The sequence below is a fragment of the Vanacampus margaritifer genome, chromosome 6, assembly GCF_051991255.1.
Source record: "Vanacampus margaritifer isolate UIUO_Vmar chromosome 6, RoL_Vmar_1.0, whole genome shotgun sequence".
Taxonomy (NCBI): domain Eukaryota; kingdom Metazoa; phylum Chordata; class Actinopteri; order Syngnathiformes; family Syngnathidae; genus Vanacampus; species Vanacampus margaritifer.
The window spans coordinates 24853036-24871660 of NC_135437.1; the positions used below are offsets into that span (position 1 = coordinate 24853036).

The window sequence follows — 18625 nt, forward strand, 5'->3', positions numbered from 1 at the left end:
TGCAGCGGAAACACGAGTGGGAGTGATGTAATGTCGCCTGTCTCCTGACCACGGATGGCTGTTTGTGCCAGGCTGTGCGGAGTGGGTCAGTCGCGGAGGTGCCGGAGGCGACCGCGGCAGAATCAGCAGGACCAGGCGAGCGATTCGGACATGGACGACGAGGAGGAAGAGCGGATCGTGGGCCAGAGACGAAGCGACGCCGGCTGCGGGGGCCCGGCGAGCGGCGTCAACACTGCAGGGCCGAGCCGGGTGCACCGCGGCGGGCTAGACCGCACGGGACACACGCGCCCGCAGTCTTTGTCGGAACTACCACCGGAGCTTTTAGTGGAGATCTTCTCCTTGCTACCGGGGACCGCGTTACCCAACGTCGCCCTCGTCTGCAAGAAATTTAGACAAATCCTCAACACAGAAACCATCTGGAGAAGGCGCTGCATGGAAGGTATAAAGACAGCAGCGGGCGTTGAGATAATTTAAACGGCCTGCTGCTAACCTCTTGTTGCTACATCGCGTAGACCTCACACGACGTGACATTCTTCCGTGCAATAAGTTCGATGAGCCGCTGCAGCGTAAATATTAGGAACCCTGCAGGCATTTTTAGGTTCCCTCATTGGCCGCTAGAGGCCTGCCTATTGATCGGAAACGAGAAGCCCCGACACGCCGCTGTCAAAACAAAGCAAAGGCGAATGGCAGACTTTGTTTACGGGCCCTCATATCAGCAATCCCGCAGTTGTCTGCAGGTCTGTGCAAGGGTCCTCCGCTTTGGCGTCAGTGTTTCCCAATCTTGCATCAAGACAAGGCACATATTTTGTATGAGAAAAATATTACGGCACATCACCAAACAAAAATGTCCCAACAAGTAGTCTGGAATGGTGGATAGCGTTTAAATTGTATTCACAAGTACTCAGTGGAACATGTAGCCCTGTTTAGTGGAGCAAAAAGCTGTTATTCTGCGATATGAATGACGACAGGTGGATAATACTCAGGTTAATTGGACCTTTTGCAGGCTTACCTAAAGGCTAGATAGATTTCTGACGGGGCTATGCATGTAATTGTTGTGCCTCTCACTGGCATGGGTAGATTAACAAAGATGATAATATTTTTTGGACAGGGCAATTCTAAGCATTTGCTGTGGAAAGGAGACTTGGCATAACCGTTTCCACTGTCAGTATGTTACAAGTAACTTGGATGCCAGCTGATTGAAAAATAACTTGTACATTTTAAATGTGTAATAGCTCTGGGTTGTGTACTACTCACAGTATATTCAATAGTTCAGTGTTAAGACTTTTCAAAGTGGGAATGGTATTAAAAAGTTATATTCAACGATGAGAAAATAGCCAACACTGCTTAGCATAGCCAGCTGTCAACTGGGTTTTGAGTTGAATGCATTTACCATGTTGCCGCTATGCGTTTAATACAGACCGGAAGTTAACATGCCACCTTACAGCGAGTGGGAATTGCTGTGTGCATAGAGTCCATTTAGAGAAATTGGATAGCACATTCTGAGTACAGCACAGCGGTTGGGAATCACCGGTTTAGATAAAAAATATAGTTACAGCCCTTGTATATTTTTAATGAAATAATGTTCCTATTCACTACAGGAGTGTGTGTCAGTACTTTACTGTACACTGTTGAAAAATATCCAAATTAAAGTTTGACACTGTTAAAAAGACAGCAATACTTGACAACATGTAAGAGTGTGTTTGCACACATTGTACCATGGAAATTGTAACCAGTCGTTGAGTAGCCGTCTCGTGATTCAGAATTAGAAAAGGAAAGTCTTTCTGAAAGACTCTTAACACACTCCAATATCTATTCTGGAGATCTAGTTCAGATGCAGTGAAGACCCTCTTACTGTTCCAAAATACACTGAATAACCAAAAGTATTAAGACACTATTACACTTGTCGAAACTGAAATTTAAAGCAAATACTGAGTTCCTGCAAGAGCAGCTTACAGTCAGCAGAGAAGTTTGAAATAGAGTTGACCTAATGACTCACCAGCTCTGTTTTGGTTCCTCCCAAAGGTGTTTGATCGTTCTTCCACACTCATCCAAGTATGTCTTTATAGACATTTATTTGTACACAGCTGGAGCAGAAGAAACTTACTCCAAACTGACCTTTCACACAGTTGTATACATAGAATAGGCTAACATTTCTTGGTCATGTCAAGATTCAAAATGAAGGGGAATGTAAGCCAATAAATTGTGAGACATGTTCCATCTCTTTTGTTCTCACTGTGTAAAATTAACCAGTTTGAATACATTGTAGCATGTTATGCATTTGTGATTGCAAGGCTTCAGAAACTACTGAAATCCCCCAGTGTGTCAACACTGTCTATTTGGGTCACGTCTCCTGATGGTGGCGTTGCTGCCATTAAAATATCTCTCGTCTAACTCACTTGATTAAGATGTTGCTTTGAATACCGCTGCCAAAATGTAGCCTACAAAATCCCGCAGTGCTTAATATAACCCAATGTGGTTATATTTTTTGTAATGTATCTTTTTTCTCTGCAGAGTTCCACATGAAGGAGGATCTGAGAAAGATGGAAGGGGGCGGAGTTTCTAGCCGAGACCTCTATGCGAAACGTGAGTGAGATTAGTTTATAGTGAAATGTCCAGGGCAGTGGTTCTCAACCTTTTTCCAGTGATGTACCCGCTGTGGAATATTTTTCAGCCAAGTACCCCCTAACCAGCACAAAGCAATTCTGGTTGGAGAAAAATTATTGAAAAGTGCCATAATTTTCTTATTTATTTAACTTTGGAGCTTTATTTGTATAGTGCAGGGTTCTGCAACCTGCGGCTCTGCAGCCATATGTGGCTCTTTAGTCCCTTTCCCGTGCCTCCCTTTGGAGCTCTAAAACAATTAACACAAATTAATATTTTTCTTACAAACCGTTTTTTTTTTTTTTTGATAAAAATATTTATTTAATGAATTAATTATTTTGATTTAAAAAAACGAATGATTAAATATTTAAAAAAAATGTCAGTCCAAAATTTTAAGGTGTTAGAAAAAGAGAGACAAAAGATGGATGAAAAAGTTCAAAAATACCTAAAATGTCCAAAAAGGAATAAATGTTTTTGGAATTGTCAAAAAAGTCAAAACATTTATTAAATAAAACACATAAAATAAAATGTTCAAAAAGTAACTATAAAAATGTCCCCCCCAAAAATTACCATAAAATGTACTGTACATAAAATTGCCTAAAAAAAGTCAGAAATTGTATTTCTTTTAAAGGCAGAAAAGAAAACATAGAACAAAATGCGAAAGAAGAAATAACGAAAATTACCATAAAATGTAAATAGAATTGCCACCCAAAAAAAAAGTCGGAAAATTGATTTGAGAGAAGGCAGGAAAAAAAATGTTCAAAAAGTAACCATAAAATGTCCCAAAACAAAAGAGAAAAAATCCACAAAAATAAAATGTCCACAAAAGTGCCAAAGATGGCAGAAATTTGACAGAAAGTTAGAAAAGTCTAAAAATGTATGAAAAATTACAAAAGCAAATCCAAAAACGGAAGGCAAAAGGAAGAAGAAAACGAATCTGTACATATTAGATGTTGCATATTTTTCTGTTTTGTTGCAAATCTAATTAGCTCTTAGGCCTTCAGTACATTAGACTAACACTAACACTGTTTCCATCATCGCAATCTTTAAATGTTTTGGTTGTTTATTTGGCTTAAGATGGCTCTTTTGGCAGGAAAGGTTGCCAACCCTAGGTATAATGGTTTCTCTTGAACTATTTGGAAATCAAAATATATAACTTAAAAAAAAAAGAAGAAATAATTAATTGAATTGTCGACATAAATATGATCATTTAGTTATATGTCTTTTAGCCTAACCTAGTCTTTTAGCTTCCATTTTCAGCACATTGTGTTCACATTCACTTGAGTGCCTTGTTGATGAGAGCGCACCTGGATCTGTGGCTCGTCTACATGCCTGTGTCGTGTGCTTGTTCAGGTGTTAACCCACGGGTGAAGTCTGGGCTCTTTGTGAAGCTCCTTCCGGACTACGACCATATGGACTATAAAGACGTGTACACACACCGTATGTGCATGGGCCTGATTTAATGGCTACAGCACGAGGGCCTGTGTGTTTTTGTGTGGGGGGGGGGGGGGGTGCTACTGTTAGTGTAATTGTGATTGAAAGTGTTTTGCTCTCTGTGTGACGTGCAAATGCTTTTAGTGGCCAGAAATAGAGACATGAGATGCATACTCTCTGTAGTGTTTTGTGTAGCAAGCTGGCAGAAGGAAACGCAATCCCCTCACATATTCCCGAGAGGTTTCCAACAAATTGAACTCTTTACTAATTGAGATAGGGGGGGAAAAAAAACATATAAATACAGTCTGCCCTTGTGGAAAGCGTGTGCACAGCACTATTGGGATGTGCTGATTACGGTGCTTTGTGTTCTTGTGTTGCAGTGCTGCATCCGTACAGACACATTTTGGGATTATGGCAGCCTGACATCGGCCCTTATGGGGGGTTACTTAATGTTGTGGTAAGCCTAAGTACTGTATGAAATGGAAATCTTTATGAACTGCAATATTTAGCTGCAGATGTTTGACAAGTACATTTTTCCAAGGTTGATGGGTCATTTATCATCGGCTGGATGTATTTGCCACCACATGACCCTCGTGTGGAGGATCCCATGAGAAGACGGCCTCTCTTTCGTATCCACATGGGGGAGAGCAAAAAGGCCACTGTGGAGTGTATGTATGGGCACAAGGGTCCCCACAAAGGAGACATCCAGGTGAGAGAGAAATGGGGGGGGGGGGGGGGGAAGAGAGGGGGGCAGATAGAGAGAGAGGGGAGAGGGAAAGAGTGGGGAGATAGAGAGCGGGGAGAGAAAAAGAGAGGGGAGAGAGAGCGGGGGGGAGAAAGAAAGAGGGGAGGCGAGAAAGAAAGGGACCTTAGAAATGAAACATTTATTCCTCAAGGTGTGAAAATTCACTAATTTTCTATGTTGTAATCTTTAGATTGTCAGGAAGGATGAATTTTCAACAAAATGTAACCAGACGGATCATCACCGCATGCCAGGAGGCAGACAGGAAGTGGGTCAAATCAAAAGTTACTGTACTTCCTCTGATTTGGGATGATCATTTCTTGTATTTTCTTCAACTACCAAACATTTGCTTGAGTATTCAGATGGTCTGTGTGTTTGTGTAGGAGTTCAGGACATGGCTGGAGGAAGAATGGGGTCGGACACTGGAAGAAATCTTCCATGAGCATATGCAGGAGCTCATCCTGATGAAGTTCATTTACACCAGCCAATACGAGTATGCAACATTTGCATGCACAGGTTTTTACATCAGACACTGCCTGACTCATGACTTTTGGATTTGAAATTCTAATATTGCTTAGCATTATATTTTAAAATCACTGAAAATTCTGCTTTAGATCATAGAAAGCAACCTTGTGACAGCCATGTCATGGATGTCATTATGTTACTGTTAAGATACTGTTCATAATATGCATGTGTGGTTCTTGGTATGGACATTATTACCTGATTAAAGTCTAACAAGAAGTGAGTTATCTATAGGCTAGGATCATTTCATAGTCAATCAACAATCTCTGTTGTTTTCTCTTGTCAGCAACTGCCTGACATACCGGCGGATCTACTTACCTCCTGCAATGCCCTCTGACTTGATTGGGCCAGGCCTCTTTAAAGGCACCTATGGCAGTCACGGTTTGGAGATTGTCATGCTCAGCTTTCACGGGACCTCGGCAAGGGCCACCAAACTCACTGTGAGTCACACCTCTACTATCTCACCCATCAGCAAACTGGCTGTGGCCTTTTGCCTTTATTTATTTACTATGAATAATATTAGAACACAGCGAAAATACCGGATTGTTCTAACTCTTTACACACACTTTGATTTTCCACCAGCATACACCTCTGTTGTCAATCATTAGTAAATGCCCTCTAGGCCAGTTTACTGTTGTTCACACACAAACACATCCTTATCCTGAGCAAGCAAATTAACTCGTTGCATAAGATACAAAAAAAAAACAAAAAACGTGAGTGTACATGTGAGAGAATTAGTATGTACAGTTGTGCTTGAAATATGAGCATAACTGAAAATATACAAAAATTAAACATCGCTTAATGACACAAAAATGCTATGAATGGTCACCAAAATTTACATGCACATACTGTCAATTTCAACCTCTGAAAATATCAAAACATTTATTTGTATTTTGGATTTTATGGGCATTAGGCCTTTCTCTCACCAGACAGTGCACTCAAATTTTATAATCATACCCCAAGGGTATGAAGCCCTTAAAGAACACTGGTCCTCGAGAGCCACTGTCCTGCCTGTCTTCCATGTCTCCCTCCGCCAACACAGGAACAGGATCGTTGTCAGGCTTCTACAGAGCTTGCTGATGAGCTCATAATATGAGTCAGGTGTGCTGGAGGAGGGAGACATGGAAAACAGGCGAGACAGCGGCTCTCGAGGACCAGGGTTCCATACCCCTGCCTTAAAGGGTACTTTGTTGAACCTCTCATACAGGGTTCTGGGTGGAACCATTCACAGATGGTTCTGGGTATAACCCGTTATGTTTTCGGTAGAACCCTTTGGAAGGATTTGTGAAGTTGCTTAAAACAGTAGTCTTAACATTATGTGTATTTTAAAGAATATCCTGTATATATTTTTATGTTTTTATATTATCAACTGTCGTTTAGAGGCGGCGCCTAAGGCGCGGCTCAACTTGCTCAAACTGTTCTGTGTTTTTCCATGACATATGAAAACAGAAACTTAACCATGTTTATATGAAAATGAAACTGAAACTTAACTGTACTAAAAGCGACTTGTGGCCGGGGGAGGAGAGGGAGTCGGACGGAGCCGAGCGTGAGTTAACGTCTCACGTCTCCCCTTCTCTCCCCAGCCGCGGTTGCATTGAAACAAAGCACAGCTTCTGCCTCGTTTTTCCTTTGTGCACGGTCGGTAACTAAGGGGATCTGTAATATCAGACCCAACAGGATTCCAGGTGTAACCTTCATAAATAGTTCTAACAGGAACTAAAAAAGGATTCTTATGAGGACAAGCCCGCGAACCTAAAAAGGTTCTAACAACAACTTTTACTTCTAAGAGTGTACTGTAGTCAACCCAAGAAGAGAAATTCTCTTTTCTAACACATGCAGTTCCATTTTATGCAATGCTAAGCAGTTTGGATAGCTAAAAAAATTCCATAGTACAGCAGAAAATGACACATGGTGCATATTGCATGATACAGTTGATCCTGGTCCACTGTCTACAGGTTTGGTTATATAATTTTTCTTCCCTGATCTAATAAAGTTGTGGCATTACATTATAGATGTTTTTTGTAGCGCAACTTGATGAAATGATACAAATGCCAAAGTGAACTCTAAAGGATTCAAATGTGCAGACTGGGTCTTTTGGTCCACAGGTGTGAAGAGAGCCTTAAGAATTCACACTGGTGTCTTAAACACAAGAAATATAATCTTATCGATAAAGCCTCAACCTAATTGAATATTTTATGTGACTACAATACACAATAATGAGGAGTTATCAACTTCATACCGTGGTATTTTTTACCAGCGGAGATGTCAAGAGGGGCTCCAAAGTTGACTGTATTTTGTACAATGTGTGCAGGGAGACCCCAACGTTCCTGCTGGACAACTGACTTTGGATATTGACCTGAGTCAGCCACTCATCCTTCCAGACTTGGAACATCAGCGCAATATAGAGGAGCTGTCGCGCCTTGTATTGGGGGTACATGTACAAGTACAGAGGCAAGAGAGGGAAGGCACCCCTGCCACAGTGAGAGTCCCCGCAGGAGGTCCCTGCGCGGATGCTGCCGCAGCAAAAGTGGCTGAGGTCGATCATAGCGTCGGTTCCGATGGCTGCCAGCCAGGTCCAAGTTCACAGTCTGGTTCTTCTGTTAGCCAACCCTTCGTCCTGCCCTTAGGAGTCATGGCTCGCAATGAAGTGTACCCACGCTCTTGCAGAAAATGGTAAGAACATCTGAAATATATTATAACTGTTATATGTGTTATCAAGCAGAGGTGGGTGCGTCAATGAATTTTGAGTGTCTGTCATTCGACACGGAGCCAAACATCAATCTGGCAACATTATTTTAACCAGTCATTGCTAAATTACAGCCGCTATTTTAGGGCCGGCAGTAAAATTCATGGGCGCAGTCCGTCAATCGTCAGCCTGTCAACGTTATTTTAACCACCGTCATGCTAAATGACATTTTGTCATAACTATTTTCCGTTACTATTCTTTTTCTCACTACGTCGCCGCATATAGTATGTGCACACGGTCGTAACTGCCAAGAATACTGCCGCGCAAGACCAACGGACTCAATACTTCCTCCTTTTAGGGGTCATTTGCGGCCCGCTATCCATTTTTCAGTTTGACACAATTTAAAAAAAATGTTTGGAGATGGTCAAAGTACGAGATGGTGTCAGAAAAAAGAGGTGAGACTTACAAATAAATATATACTGTAGCATTTTCTAGATACGCAAAACACAAATAAATTTAAAAAAAAAAAATTGGATTAAACACAAATCCTCATATGAAAAAATTTGGACAAATGGACAGTGGACACTTCTGCTTTAGCTGTTCACTAAGCAGCCTGGTGTAAGATGGCGCACCGAAGGACCCCTTAGCTGTCTAATAACGTGCTGGATGTAAAATAAATGAACTGAGCACCAATCTAACGCTTGCATAAACATAGCAATAACGAGGAGTTTAAAACGGGAAGAAAACATTATCGTCGCTGTTTGCGGACAGCGCACACACGAAATATCCACTTCCAGATTAGCGAGATTACAATATATACAATATACAAATATTGTGTCAGTATTGACTATATTTATATAGAATCATTTGTGTATAAAATTGCTGCAACACCTGTGCAGAGAAGCTAATACTCCTTGTGCAGCCTTTGACAATGAGAGGGCCACTGTAGTAATGTACTACAAAATGTACACTAATGTACTACAAAAAAACACTTATTCCCTGGAGTCACACGTACCCCACCTGGCATCGCACAGGAGGCCCCCAGTGTCTTGGTCTCAGTTTGTATCACACATCTCCATTGTCTAGGACAGGGTTCACCAATTCCGGTCCTCGAGGTCCGGTGTCCTGCAGGTTTTAGATGTTTCCGCCTAGCAACACATCTGATACTAAAGATCAGGATTGTTATCAGGCATGCTGATGAGCTGATTATATGAATCAGGTGTGTACTAGTGGGTGGAAACATCTAAAACCTGCAGGACTGCGGACCTCGAGGACCGGAATTGGTAAAGCCTGGTCTAGGAGAAGTAAATGAGACATTTGAGATGTCCTTTGAGCAATTCTTATCCTCTGTGAAAGTACAATAAAGCTATCCACATATTGCCACTTGCCAGTCATACAGCAGAAATGTTCTTGAATGATTACCTCGCACCAATAAACACTCCACGCTGGGATAGGCTCTAGCTCACACATGACCTTTAATGATGTTAAGAAAATAGATGGATGTATTCAAATTTGTGAACAGAATTAGAAAAAATAATCCTCCATATTTGTGTGCATCCACCGCAGCTTCTATGGGACAGGTCTCATCGCCGGGCATGGCTTCACAAGTCCAGAGCGCACCCCAGGGCTATTTGTGCTATTCGATCAGGATCGTTTTGGCTTCATCTGGCTGGAGTTGAAGTCTTTCAGTCTCTACATTCGCCTGTCGGACCACCTGGCCCATGCACATGCCCCAAACTTGGAGCGATTTGAGGCCATGCTGCGCAACATGCAGTCTTGGACATCATGAGGCCCCAAACTTTAAGTCACTTCCTGGCAATACAATACGTCAAAAGAATAATAATAAATATATACAGTACATTATACCTCGCGCTCATCCCCACAGAGGTACATATTAGAAAGTGGCATTACCTTTTATGTTTCTCAAACATTTCATTTTACCGTCTAATGAGGGCAATTTTACCACATTGATCCATCTTGGGTGACAGCTGTGTTTATTTATTTCCCCCAGGTGAAACGAGATACGATATTAAATAACACTTATTATGGATCAAACTTTATGTGCCTCTGATTCTACAACCATGTCTGTACTTAGTCGCGTTTGAGAAGGGAATGGTGTGAAATGCATTTCCATTCAGTGCCCATTACGTTCAATAACATGCTGCATTTTATTCGCATTTGGCTTTGCAGCAAATTATTTTTAGGAACAAGTATGCCTTTCAGTTTACTTTATACATGGCATGATTTTCAATAGAACAGCTCCTCAGGTACTATTTGTCATAAAATTGTGAATTACAGGACACTACTCGGGCCTGTATATTGTCATAGTTAATTAAAGTAAATCAGTCTGAAAGCTAGCTCAATAGGAAGAATATGGGTCTCATAACAGGGCGTTTTTGCTACAGTTGGCAAAAGAATTGCTCTTATCAAAGAGCGTAGCCCTGGTTAATTTATTTATTTATCTTGCTCTTTGAGCTTTAGTGATAATATTTTCACTGTACACTGGATTCATTCAATGTATCAGGTTATTACTGGTATTTTTATTTTTTTTTGCGAGATACAACATTTTATGCGTGTATCACGTTTGCTCTTTAAATGTTTGCCTTTTACCCCGTCCACAACTTTTTTTTTTCCCACGTCTAGCTGGACATTACAGAACTCCCAACATCATCTCATCCTATGCCACCTATGTGTACGTATATTATATGTATGTCTTGTTATGGCTTGAAGGGGTTGCCCAGTAGCTTTTCTACTACAAGTGCAATTTTCTGGGCAGTATAGTAACTCATATCTAAAGAAAGAGCACACTGGGCAGCATATTTGTAGTAGACTGCAGCTATACTAACATTTGCAGGAAAAAAAAGAGCTTTTGTCTTGTTCATCTGAACCAAAATATATGGTTCAATAAATTTTCCTATCTGCAAGTTATTTGCATCTGGCTGTTTAGTTGATTTTATCTTTGCATTGCTTTGTACTCACCTTTAGGGCTCATTTGGAGTATTTGCTGACAATGAAGGCGTACCAATTGAACTGAGTAGTAGACATTTACATTATATGGTAATCAATGTGCTTCTACAATAGATTTTTATCACAAGTGCCATGAATATTGTGGATCAAACTGCACATCTAGTATCTTACACTACACCATTATCATAATTGACAGTATTATCCAAAAAGCCATTCTTTTCACACGTTAGGTTTCTACAGTCACTTGTTGAGGTACAACATTTTCATTGTGTTTACATAAGGATATTTAATATGAAGAATAAAACATGCCACACAATTGTTTAATTGATTTAATTAAAATGTTAAAATTTTTGAGAAGTGGACTGGGACATAATTCTCATAATGCATCGTGCTGCTTGGTTAAAACACTCAAAATGAGTTTAACAACTAGCTTATTGTATGTCGCAAAGAATCGCTGCATTAAAACTTGAAAGAAACGGTGTGTAGTGTTTAGCGCCATCGAGTGGTGAACTGATAATTCATTAAAAAAAACAACAACTATTAATTCCAATATTTGATTTTGAATATGAAAAAAAGTTGTATCTAAAAAAAATAATAATAATAAAAAATTGTATAGTAGGTCGTGTAGTTGCTAAATATATTACATACAGTAGGTCGCATCGCACCTTTCAGGAGACATGTTTCGCCGCCATCTATCTGCTATGCTACATGAAGGAGAAGAATGAGCATTGTTAGCCTCTGGTGGTAGCCACTAGATGGCACTAAATCCTACACACTGTCTTTTAATGAATGAATCAAAATGATGCAAGCTGAAGCTGATAGGCTAAAAAAAGGGGAAACAAATGCAAATCTTCTAAAGTTCACTGCGCTCCATCTTCTCCTGATGTAGTCGAACCTTCTCTGGGAAGATCTGAGTCATAAAGACAAAACGATTCTTCTTCAGGTGCTGAGAGGTGACCTGCTCCTTTGCACTTATTGCGAGGTACTTCTCTTCTGTTCCATATATAGGCCAGTGAGCAAGGCCATCTCCATTAGGTGACCTACATGAATGCAAACAGTACAGACAAGCTTGTCTTATTATTTGTTTCACTCTGATTATATCTGCATTAAATAAAAATGACTTTTGGGTAATTACCCTGTCCGAGCAAAGTTGCCCCAGTAGGCCATCATCGTTCGACTAAGTTGTTCTTCCTCCTCGAGGCATGTAGCTAAAACAAAGAGCCTTGGTGAAACACTGTAGGCTACTCTAAGTAAACATTGCCTATTTTTTTAACATGTCAAAGAAGGTCTCACCATTTAGTCGAATCTGGTGTTTTGTAAAGCATAACCCGAAAACTGTAGGAATTTCATCTCCATGGTCACACTTAACAAAACTTGGCCTTTTTGCCCTCAAGAAATTAAGCGGATGCTGGTACTCATACAAGTACACGCGGGCACCTGCATCTACAAATAGAAGAGTCTACAGTAGGTTGCCATACACAAATTGATGGAAAATGTTTGTGTACTCATTGTACCTCTGTGAACATTTGCAACCTTAAGGGCAGGAATGTTGAACAAATAGTCCCCAAAGAACTCAGTAAAACCATCTCTATTTTTCTCACGATCTTCTCCAGCTCCAATATATTCCTCTACCATCAAATCGATGACGGTGGATTCATTGACCTGAAAAACATAAATGGCACTTTTAAGAAAAAGTCAGAATGGTGAAGGAAAGTAATACTATAGCATCAAGACTCAAGAGTCTTACATTGGAGATGAAGAATGACATTGTGTTTGCAACCTGCTCCCGGTCCATTCCTTCAGTCCAGTTTGGAGGAGCTATGAACTGTAGGAAAAAGGGAAGATGTGATGAGATTTTAATGAGTGGAGTTTAGAGATTGCAGGAACATATTTGTCACACTTACGGTAGGAATTAACCAGCCACTTTCATGATCATTTACGCCAGTCATGAATGGGACATTCTGAATTTCATGCTTCTCCAATAGCTCGTTTATTGGTTTTGTCAGGAAATGCCCATCTGCATTTATAGAAAGTTTTATTGTTGGGTCCTGAGAAAAGACATTTTAGATAAGGGACAAAAACAGGGCAGCCTGTCATGAATTTTGACACCAGTTCGTCTTTTACACTAATTCTGAGTTGATATGTTTTGCATACCTGTGCTAAAGTCAAAAGAGCGTCAATATCAACGTTTCTCAAGCAGGAAGTAATCGCCTGTGTGCTTTCAATGCTACATCCAGATGCATTAGCCACAACCTGAAGATGCATAACAAGAATTCATCAGTTACAAGTTTTACAGTGCCCCTTGATTTTTTTTTAACCTTTTGTAACATTTCAGGCTTCAAAGTTTGAAGTTCAAACAAAGATTGGCTTTTGTTTTTGTGAAGAATCACTAAGTGTGACACACTCGTGAAGTGGAAATGTATCCACTGTTTAAAACAGTTTTAAATTTATTTTCACAAATAAGTAACTGAAAAGAAGGTTGTGCTAAATTAGTCACCCCCTTTTCTCTGAGTGCAGCCAACTGACTGGAGAAGTTCTCTGATGATTTCTGAATAACCCAAATGTTGACCAAAATGACTGATGATGATAAATACAGTACGCCTGTGTGTAAACTAATCTGAGTATAAATATATCTTCTCTCTGAGGTCTGTGGAAAGAATATTGGGAAGCAAAAAACATCATGAAGACTAAGGAACACAGCAAGCAGTTCTGGGATTAAGTTGTGGAGAGGTTTAAAGCATTATTAGGATTCTAGGTTCTACAAAGTATTAACTCGGGGGTGTGTGTGTGTGTATATGGGTGAATATTTTTGCGCATTCTACTTTTAAGTTTTGTTACGTTTAAAATAGCATATACATTTTGTTCCACTTTACAATTATGTGGCATTTGGTGTTGATTTGTCACCTTTTTTTTTTTTTTTATTATATCTTCATGCTTGAAACCTGAAATGAGGCAAAAGGTCAAAAAGTCAAAGAGGAGCTAATACTTTAGCAAGGCACTGTATATTGACACCACACTATGTGGATTTTAGAATTAGAATCAACCTGTGCTATTTGTAGAGGATCATTTGACACCAATGCATCCATTGCAGCAGTTCCACTTTCAGCAATGGCTCGATGGATCAGGCCATTGGATAATGGTGATAGAAGCTGTTTATAAAACCCAAATCAGTGCATCAAATCCCCTGTGGCCACAATAAAGAATATCAGAATGCTGACATATCAGCTGATTAATTCTTACCAACAGGGAAACGCTCACTCCACCAGCAGACTCGCCGAAAACGGTGACCGAGGCTGGGTCTCCTCCAAAGTTGGCAATGTGCTTTTGGATCCAGTGGAGGGCTTCAACCTGGTCCAGCAGGCCAAAGTTACCAGGCAGATGCTCATCTCCTGTGCTATATAAGATATACATGACCACAAGTTATGATTGTTGCTCACATATCAAAACACCTCTAAGGTCATACAATATTTGGGGTGAGAAACTATCCTACAAAGTCCGTCCACACTTCGATTTTTCACAAAACTACCTCAGCAGCTTTGACATGGTTTTAAGAAAAGAACAATTTAGGAAAGAGAACAATATCAACTGCAATCCACTTGAGTTTGCAGACTCTCATACAAAAAGGCAATCTAATCTGGTCCTACCTCAAGTGTGCATGTTCTTCCTGTGCGTGCATAAGTTTTCTTGGGTATTTCCTCCAGTCCATCAACATACATGCTAAATTGCCCATTGGTGTCATGACATCATTGGTTCCTGGTTCCAGTTATCATGTCCACGTGTCGAGCCTTATCTTAGTGTTTCTTTGCTACTTTGAATCTTATTTTTTTGACTTGATTTTAGTCTTTTGAATGCACTCTGTACCTTGGTTGTCTTTTTGTTCTTTTCAAATTAAATTATTTTTGGAGGGCACTCCTGTCTTGCCTCCTGCTTCCTTGCACTTGGGTCATCAACCATGCAAAACCTTAACACAGTCGTGTCCAACTATTGCCCAGGGCCATTTGCGGATTGTGGCCCTCCGTCCATTTTTTTTTAACGGCTCGCGCCATATACTGTTGCTAAAAATGGCAAGTAAAAAAGAAAAAAAAAAGGCTGAAAGTGGGCAGCGTGAGAAAGGAGGGTGTCAATAAAATAGGTGTCGCACCTACGAATAAATTGATTTATATATTGTAGAGCTTACCTAATATGAAAAGATACAAATACAGGAAACTATTTACCACTAAAATAAATACACAATTTCAAAACTCTAAAATTCCCTATTTCTTCCACTCTGTGCTCTGCATCAAGTTCCAACTTAACTCTTTGACTGCCAGACGTTTTCAGAAACGGGATGTCGCCAGTGCCAGCTGATTTAAGCATTTTGTCTGATCTTTCAAGGTCCACAGAAAATGTTGTGTTTGGACTATGGAAACACACATACTACCAAATGAAAGATTGGACTCTCAAGGTTAGTTTCTACCTTGTTCCGTTTTTCAGTAATCAACAATAGAAAATGATTAGTTTCACCCAAATGCTCTGTTTTGAAACAAACGTCTTTTAACGTCTTTGGCACTCCGTAGGATTTTACTAAACATTAACGTTTTTGGCAGTCAAAGAGTTAAGAACATTAATGATGCTCAAGTAACTGAAAAATGGTCAGATTACTACAGTTTGCTTTTGTTTTGGTTCAGAATCTGGAGATAAGATTTGGTTACTTTTCCAGTGCAGGGGTGGATCTAGTCTAGAGGGATACAGGACCGAGGTCACCCCAAAATCTTGAAAATCCGATTCTATTTGCGTTATCACATTTAGCGGAAAGCTGTTATATAGCAATTTTTCAAAATTACTAGAAAATATAAACTATATATAATTGCTTGCCTGATTGATTAGGGTTTCATAAATGAAGACAATTTTAAAGTAGCCCTTGCATCCTTCCGTTTTTCTGTATGTGGCCCTCAAATAAAAAAAATATTGGACCCCCCCTGCCTTAACACATTTTTTTGAATGTGACTATGATTGGATGTTTGGTGATCTGGTAACCAAAACGATCAATCAAGTGTGTATACAGCAAAATCAGTTGAGATAGGCTCCTCCTGACGATCCTATAACCAGGATGAGCGGTTTATAAGACGGATGGATTCATTGTATTTCCTACTTTAAAAATGTCAGTGTACCTGAGAAAGCCCAAAACTCCCAAGCGATATTGGATCAACACCACAACCACATCCTGGTAAGCAGCAAGGGCGGATCCATCATACATTGAAGCTGATCCCAATGTAAAGCCTCCACCATGGATCCATGCCATGACCTGGTCAAACAAAAACGAGCCACAAATACATTCTGAACAGGTTTAGGTCAGATTTCAACTCACTCTAGATATGAGTAGTTTAGGACAGTCAAACTGGTCATAACATCATCATTCAAACTGAATCTTGTGTAGTAAAAAATTGAATAACTATTGAGGCCTCCCTAGCAGCGAATTGTAGCAGCAGATATTTCTTACTGGAAGCTTAGCATCAAGAGCTCTGTTTGCAGGAGTATAAATGTTGAGGTAAAGGCAGTCCTCTGAAACATCCGGAACTTCTTCTGCTATGGCATCTATCATCTGCAGCAGATCTATAAGGAACTGTCTATGTTGAATGCACCTGAAGAAATAAATTGTTTGCATATATAAAAGTGAGAGATGACACATTTCTCCCAAGAGCAGTATCACACAATTGGAGCACAGTAATTCTTACATTGGTGGTTGCTTGCTGGCATCTCTCACTCCCTGCCATGCCTCCACTTTTTGGGGTGGAGCCAGTCTCAGACCAGGGCCGACAGGTGGCTTGGCAAATGGGACACCCAGGTAGGCGTAGGCGCCCGTCTCCTTCCCTTTTACACTTGCATACTCCCCTTTCAGGCTGCCAAGGTCCGTGTGGACAACGGGTGCTGTCAAGGTCAAAGGTCAGAGTCAGAATCCTTATGTAATTAAAAATCGATCATAAACAGCCAACTCACACTTGAAGTAAGGCAAATCTGAACTCATTTATTGATATGTTACATCATCTGACTTGATATCACTGACTGCTGCTTGGACTTGTTGCTATGAAGGCATATCAGGTGACGTAAGTGAAAAAACAAAACAAAACAAACCTCCCCCTGCAGGTCATGTTACCACTGGAGTAATAGAGGTGTCAAGTAGGCCATTGGTTCTCAACTGGGTCCTCGAGTACCCCTATCCAGCCTGTTTTCCATGCCTTCCACAGGCAACACAGGTGTTCCAAATGATCAACTAATCAGCAAGCTCTGCATGAAGCCTGATAAATCCTCAGCTGTGTTGGTGGAAGGAGACATGGAAAACAGGCTGGATAGGGGTACTGGAGGACCGGGATTGAGAACCAGTAAAGTAGGCTACTGATCAAATGATTACTAGAGCAGAAACCAAACAATATGCCTTCATAATGACAATACATAATTTACTGGTTTGATCTTTTTAAGACTATTTCACACTTTGAACATTATGAAGCAGTAAAATAAACATGCAGTCAGTTTAAAACTTCATTCAGTCAATGCATGATTGATGTGAACAGATGCACAGTAATGGAAAATCCCACAACTTCCTATTGCGCAAGTCAGGTTAGTGGTACATAGGTGACTGGTGTCCCGGTTTGCTCCCTTTTGTGATGCAATGACTTCCTTACTGTGATTAAAAATATATATTGTTATGGAAATAGTTTCGCTTAATCCTGAATATTATGCATCTGTCATCACACAAAGTAACAAAACATAAAAAACGACAGTATAAAAACAGATAATTCTGTTTCTGCATGAGTGTGAGAAGAAAAACAATCATATTATGTAACTGGTTGCTGCTGGATTGGCAAAACACAAGGAAGATCAACTGCAGTAGATTATGCTTTAAGATATTTGAATGAAATTCCATGTAGCGTAAGGAAACAATGAAAGATACTCAAATGAAGTTTCACATGAAATGGTTGTCCTGATCATGTCACTCACCATCACGTTCTGCTGCAACACAGAAATACAACAGTGCTGAAAGAACGCAAAGCGTTTCCTCTCCACGGAACTTCATGGTGCGGCTGGTCGTGTGAACGTCAACGCTGTGCTTGATGCGTTGTGCAGAGCTGCACTCAAGTCAGCTGCCCTTTGCCCTCTGCGCACACTTGCGTTGTGGTGCCTTTGTTGCTCTATTGTCAGAAAGAGAGTGCAACCTGCTCGTCCAGAATTCACAATACCCCAGCCCCCGCTCCCTCTTCAACTTACTCAATGCTTCCTTCCTTGCTTCAACTTGCTCAACATACTTTCATTGTGCAACATGAGTCTATTTCCAGAATATAAGATACACATAGTCTATTTTAGGTTGACTAACCAATAGTAGGCTATACAAATTTATGATATTTAGACATAAAGTTATGTGATGACGGTACACGCTTTGGCGTTGACAAAATGGAAACATCATGAAAATTGGTTGAGAAATAAGCAGGTAATGACTTCATTTAATGTCCATGCATTGCATTTGCGGGAACGTCGTCCTCCCCAACATGGCCGCCACATGTTACGTAGTTTAGCCGCTGCTACAGCGGGCTGGCGTTATCTAGTTTGGGAATTTAAGCAGCTTTACTTTTTTTTCCCTCTCTCTCTCGCCTCAATAATTTTCGCCACTGGTAGATGAATTATTATGTTGGTCTTTGAAA

At 40.4% G+C, this 18625-nt stretch overlaps 2 protein-coding genes across 2 annotated transcripts; one reads left to right on the forward strand and one right to left on the reverse strand.

The window, feature by feature from the left end:
* Positions 1-54: 54 nt before the first annotated feature.
* Positions 55-10913, forward strand: fbxo31 (F-box protein 31). Its single transcript, XM_077567168.1, has 9 exons — positions 55-439; positions 2512-2583; positions 4416-4492; positions 4577-4744; positions 4971-5045; positions 5161-5270; positions 5586-5739; positions 7611-7972; positions 9552-10913. The coding sequence occupies exons 1-9, from the start codon at positions 55-57 to the stop codon at positions 9772-9774; spliced, it is 1626 nt and encodes a 541-aa protein (XP_077423294.1). The 3' UTR covers positions 9775-10913.
* A 354-nt stretch (positions 10914-11267) lies between these two features.
* ces2b (carboxylesterase 2b) lies at positions 11268-18137 on the reverse strand. The gene is made up of 13 exons (XM_077567167.1): positions 17928-18137; positions 16667-16859; positions 16432-16573; positions 16103-16236; positions 14193-14346; positions 13997-14101; positions 13107-13205; positions 12857-13000; positions 12700-12777; positions 12467-12614; positions 12246-12395; positions 12088-12160; positions 11268-11992 (listed from the first exon to the last, which is right to left on the reverse strand). The coding sequence occupies exons 1-13, from the start codon at positions 18001-18003 to the stop codon at positions 11806-11808; spliced, it is 1683 nt and encodes a 560-aa protein (XP_077423293.1). The 5' UTR covers positions 18004-18137; the 3' UTR covers positions 11268-11805.
* Between the last annotated feature and the right edge of the window lie 488 nt (positions 18138-18625).

What these genes read in the sequence shown, in the direction of transcription:
- fbxo31 (XM_077567168.1), top strand. Translation starts at nt 55, where the DNA reads ATGGCTGTTTGTGCCAGGCTGTGCGGAGTGGGTCAGTCGCGGAGGTGC. An exon ending in GGGGGTTACTTAATGTTGTG is followed by an intron (nt 4,493 to 4,576) that starts GTAAGCCTAAGT and finishes CATTTTTCCAAG; the next exon opens with GTTGATGGGTCATTTATCAT. An exon ending in CCACGCTCTTGCAGAAAATG is followed by an intron (nt 7,973 to 9,551) that starts GTAAGAACATCT and finishes CATCCACCGCAG; the next exon opens with CTTCTATGGGACAGGTCTCA.
- ces2b (XM_077567167.1), bottom strand. Translation starts at nt 18,003, where the DNA reads ATGAAGTTCCGTGGAGAGGAAACGCTTTGCGTTCTTTCAGCACTGTTG. An exon ending in CTCTTTTGACTTTAGCACAG is followed by an intron (nt 13,001 to 13,106) that starts GTATGCAAAACA and finishes GTCTTTTCTCAG; the next exon opens with GACCCAACAATAAAACTTTC. An exon ending in GGTTGCAAATGTTCACAGAG is followed by an intron (nt 12,396 to 12,466) that starts GTACAATGAGTA and finishes TTCTATTTGTAG; the next exon opens with ATGCAGGTGCCCGCGTGTAC.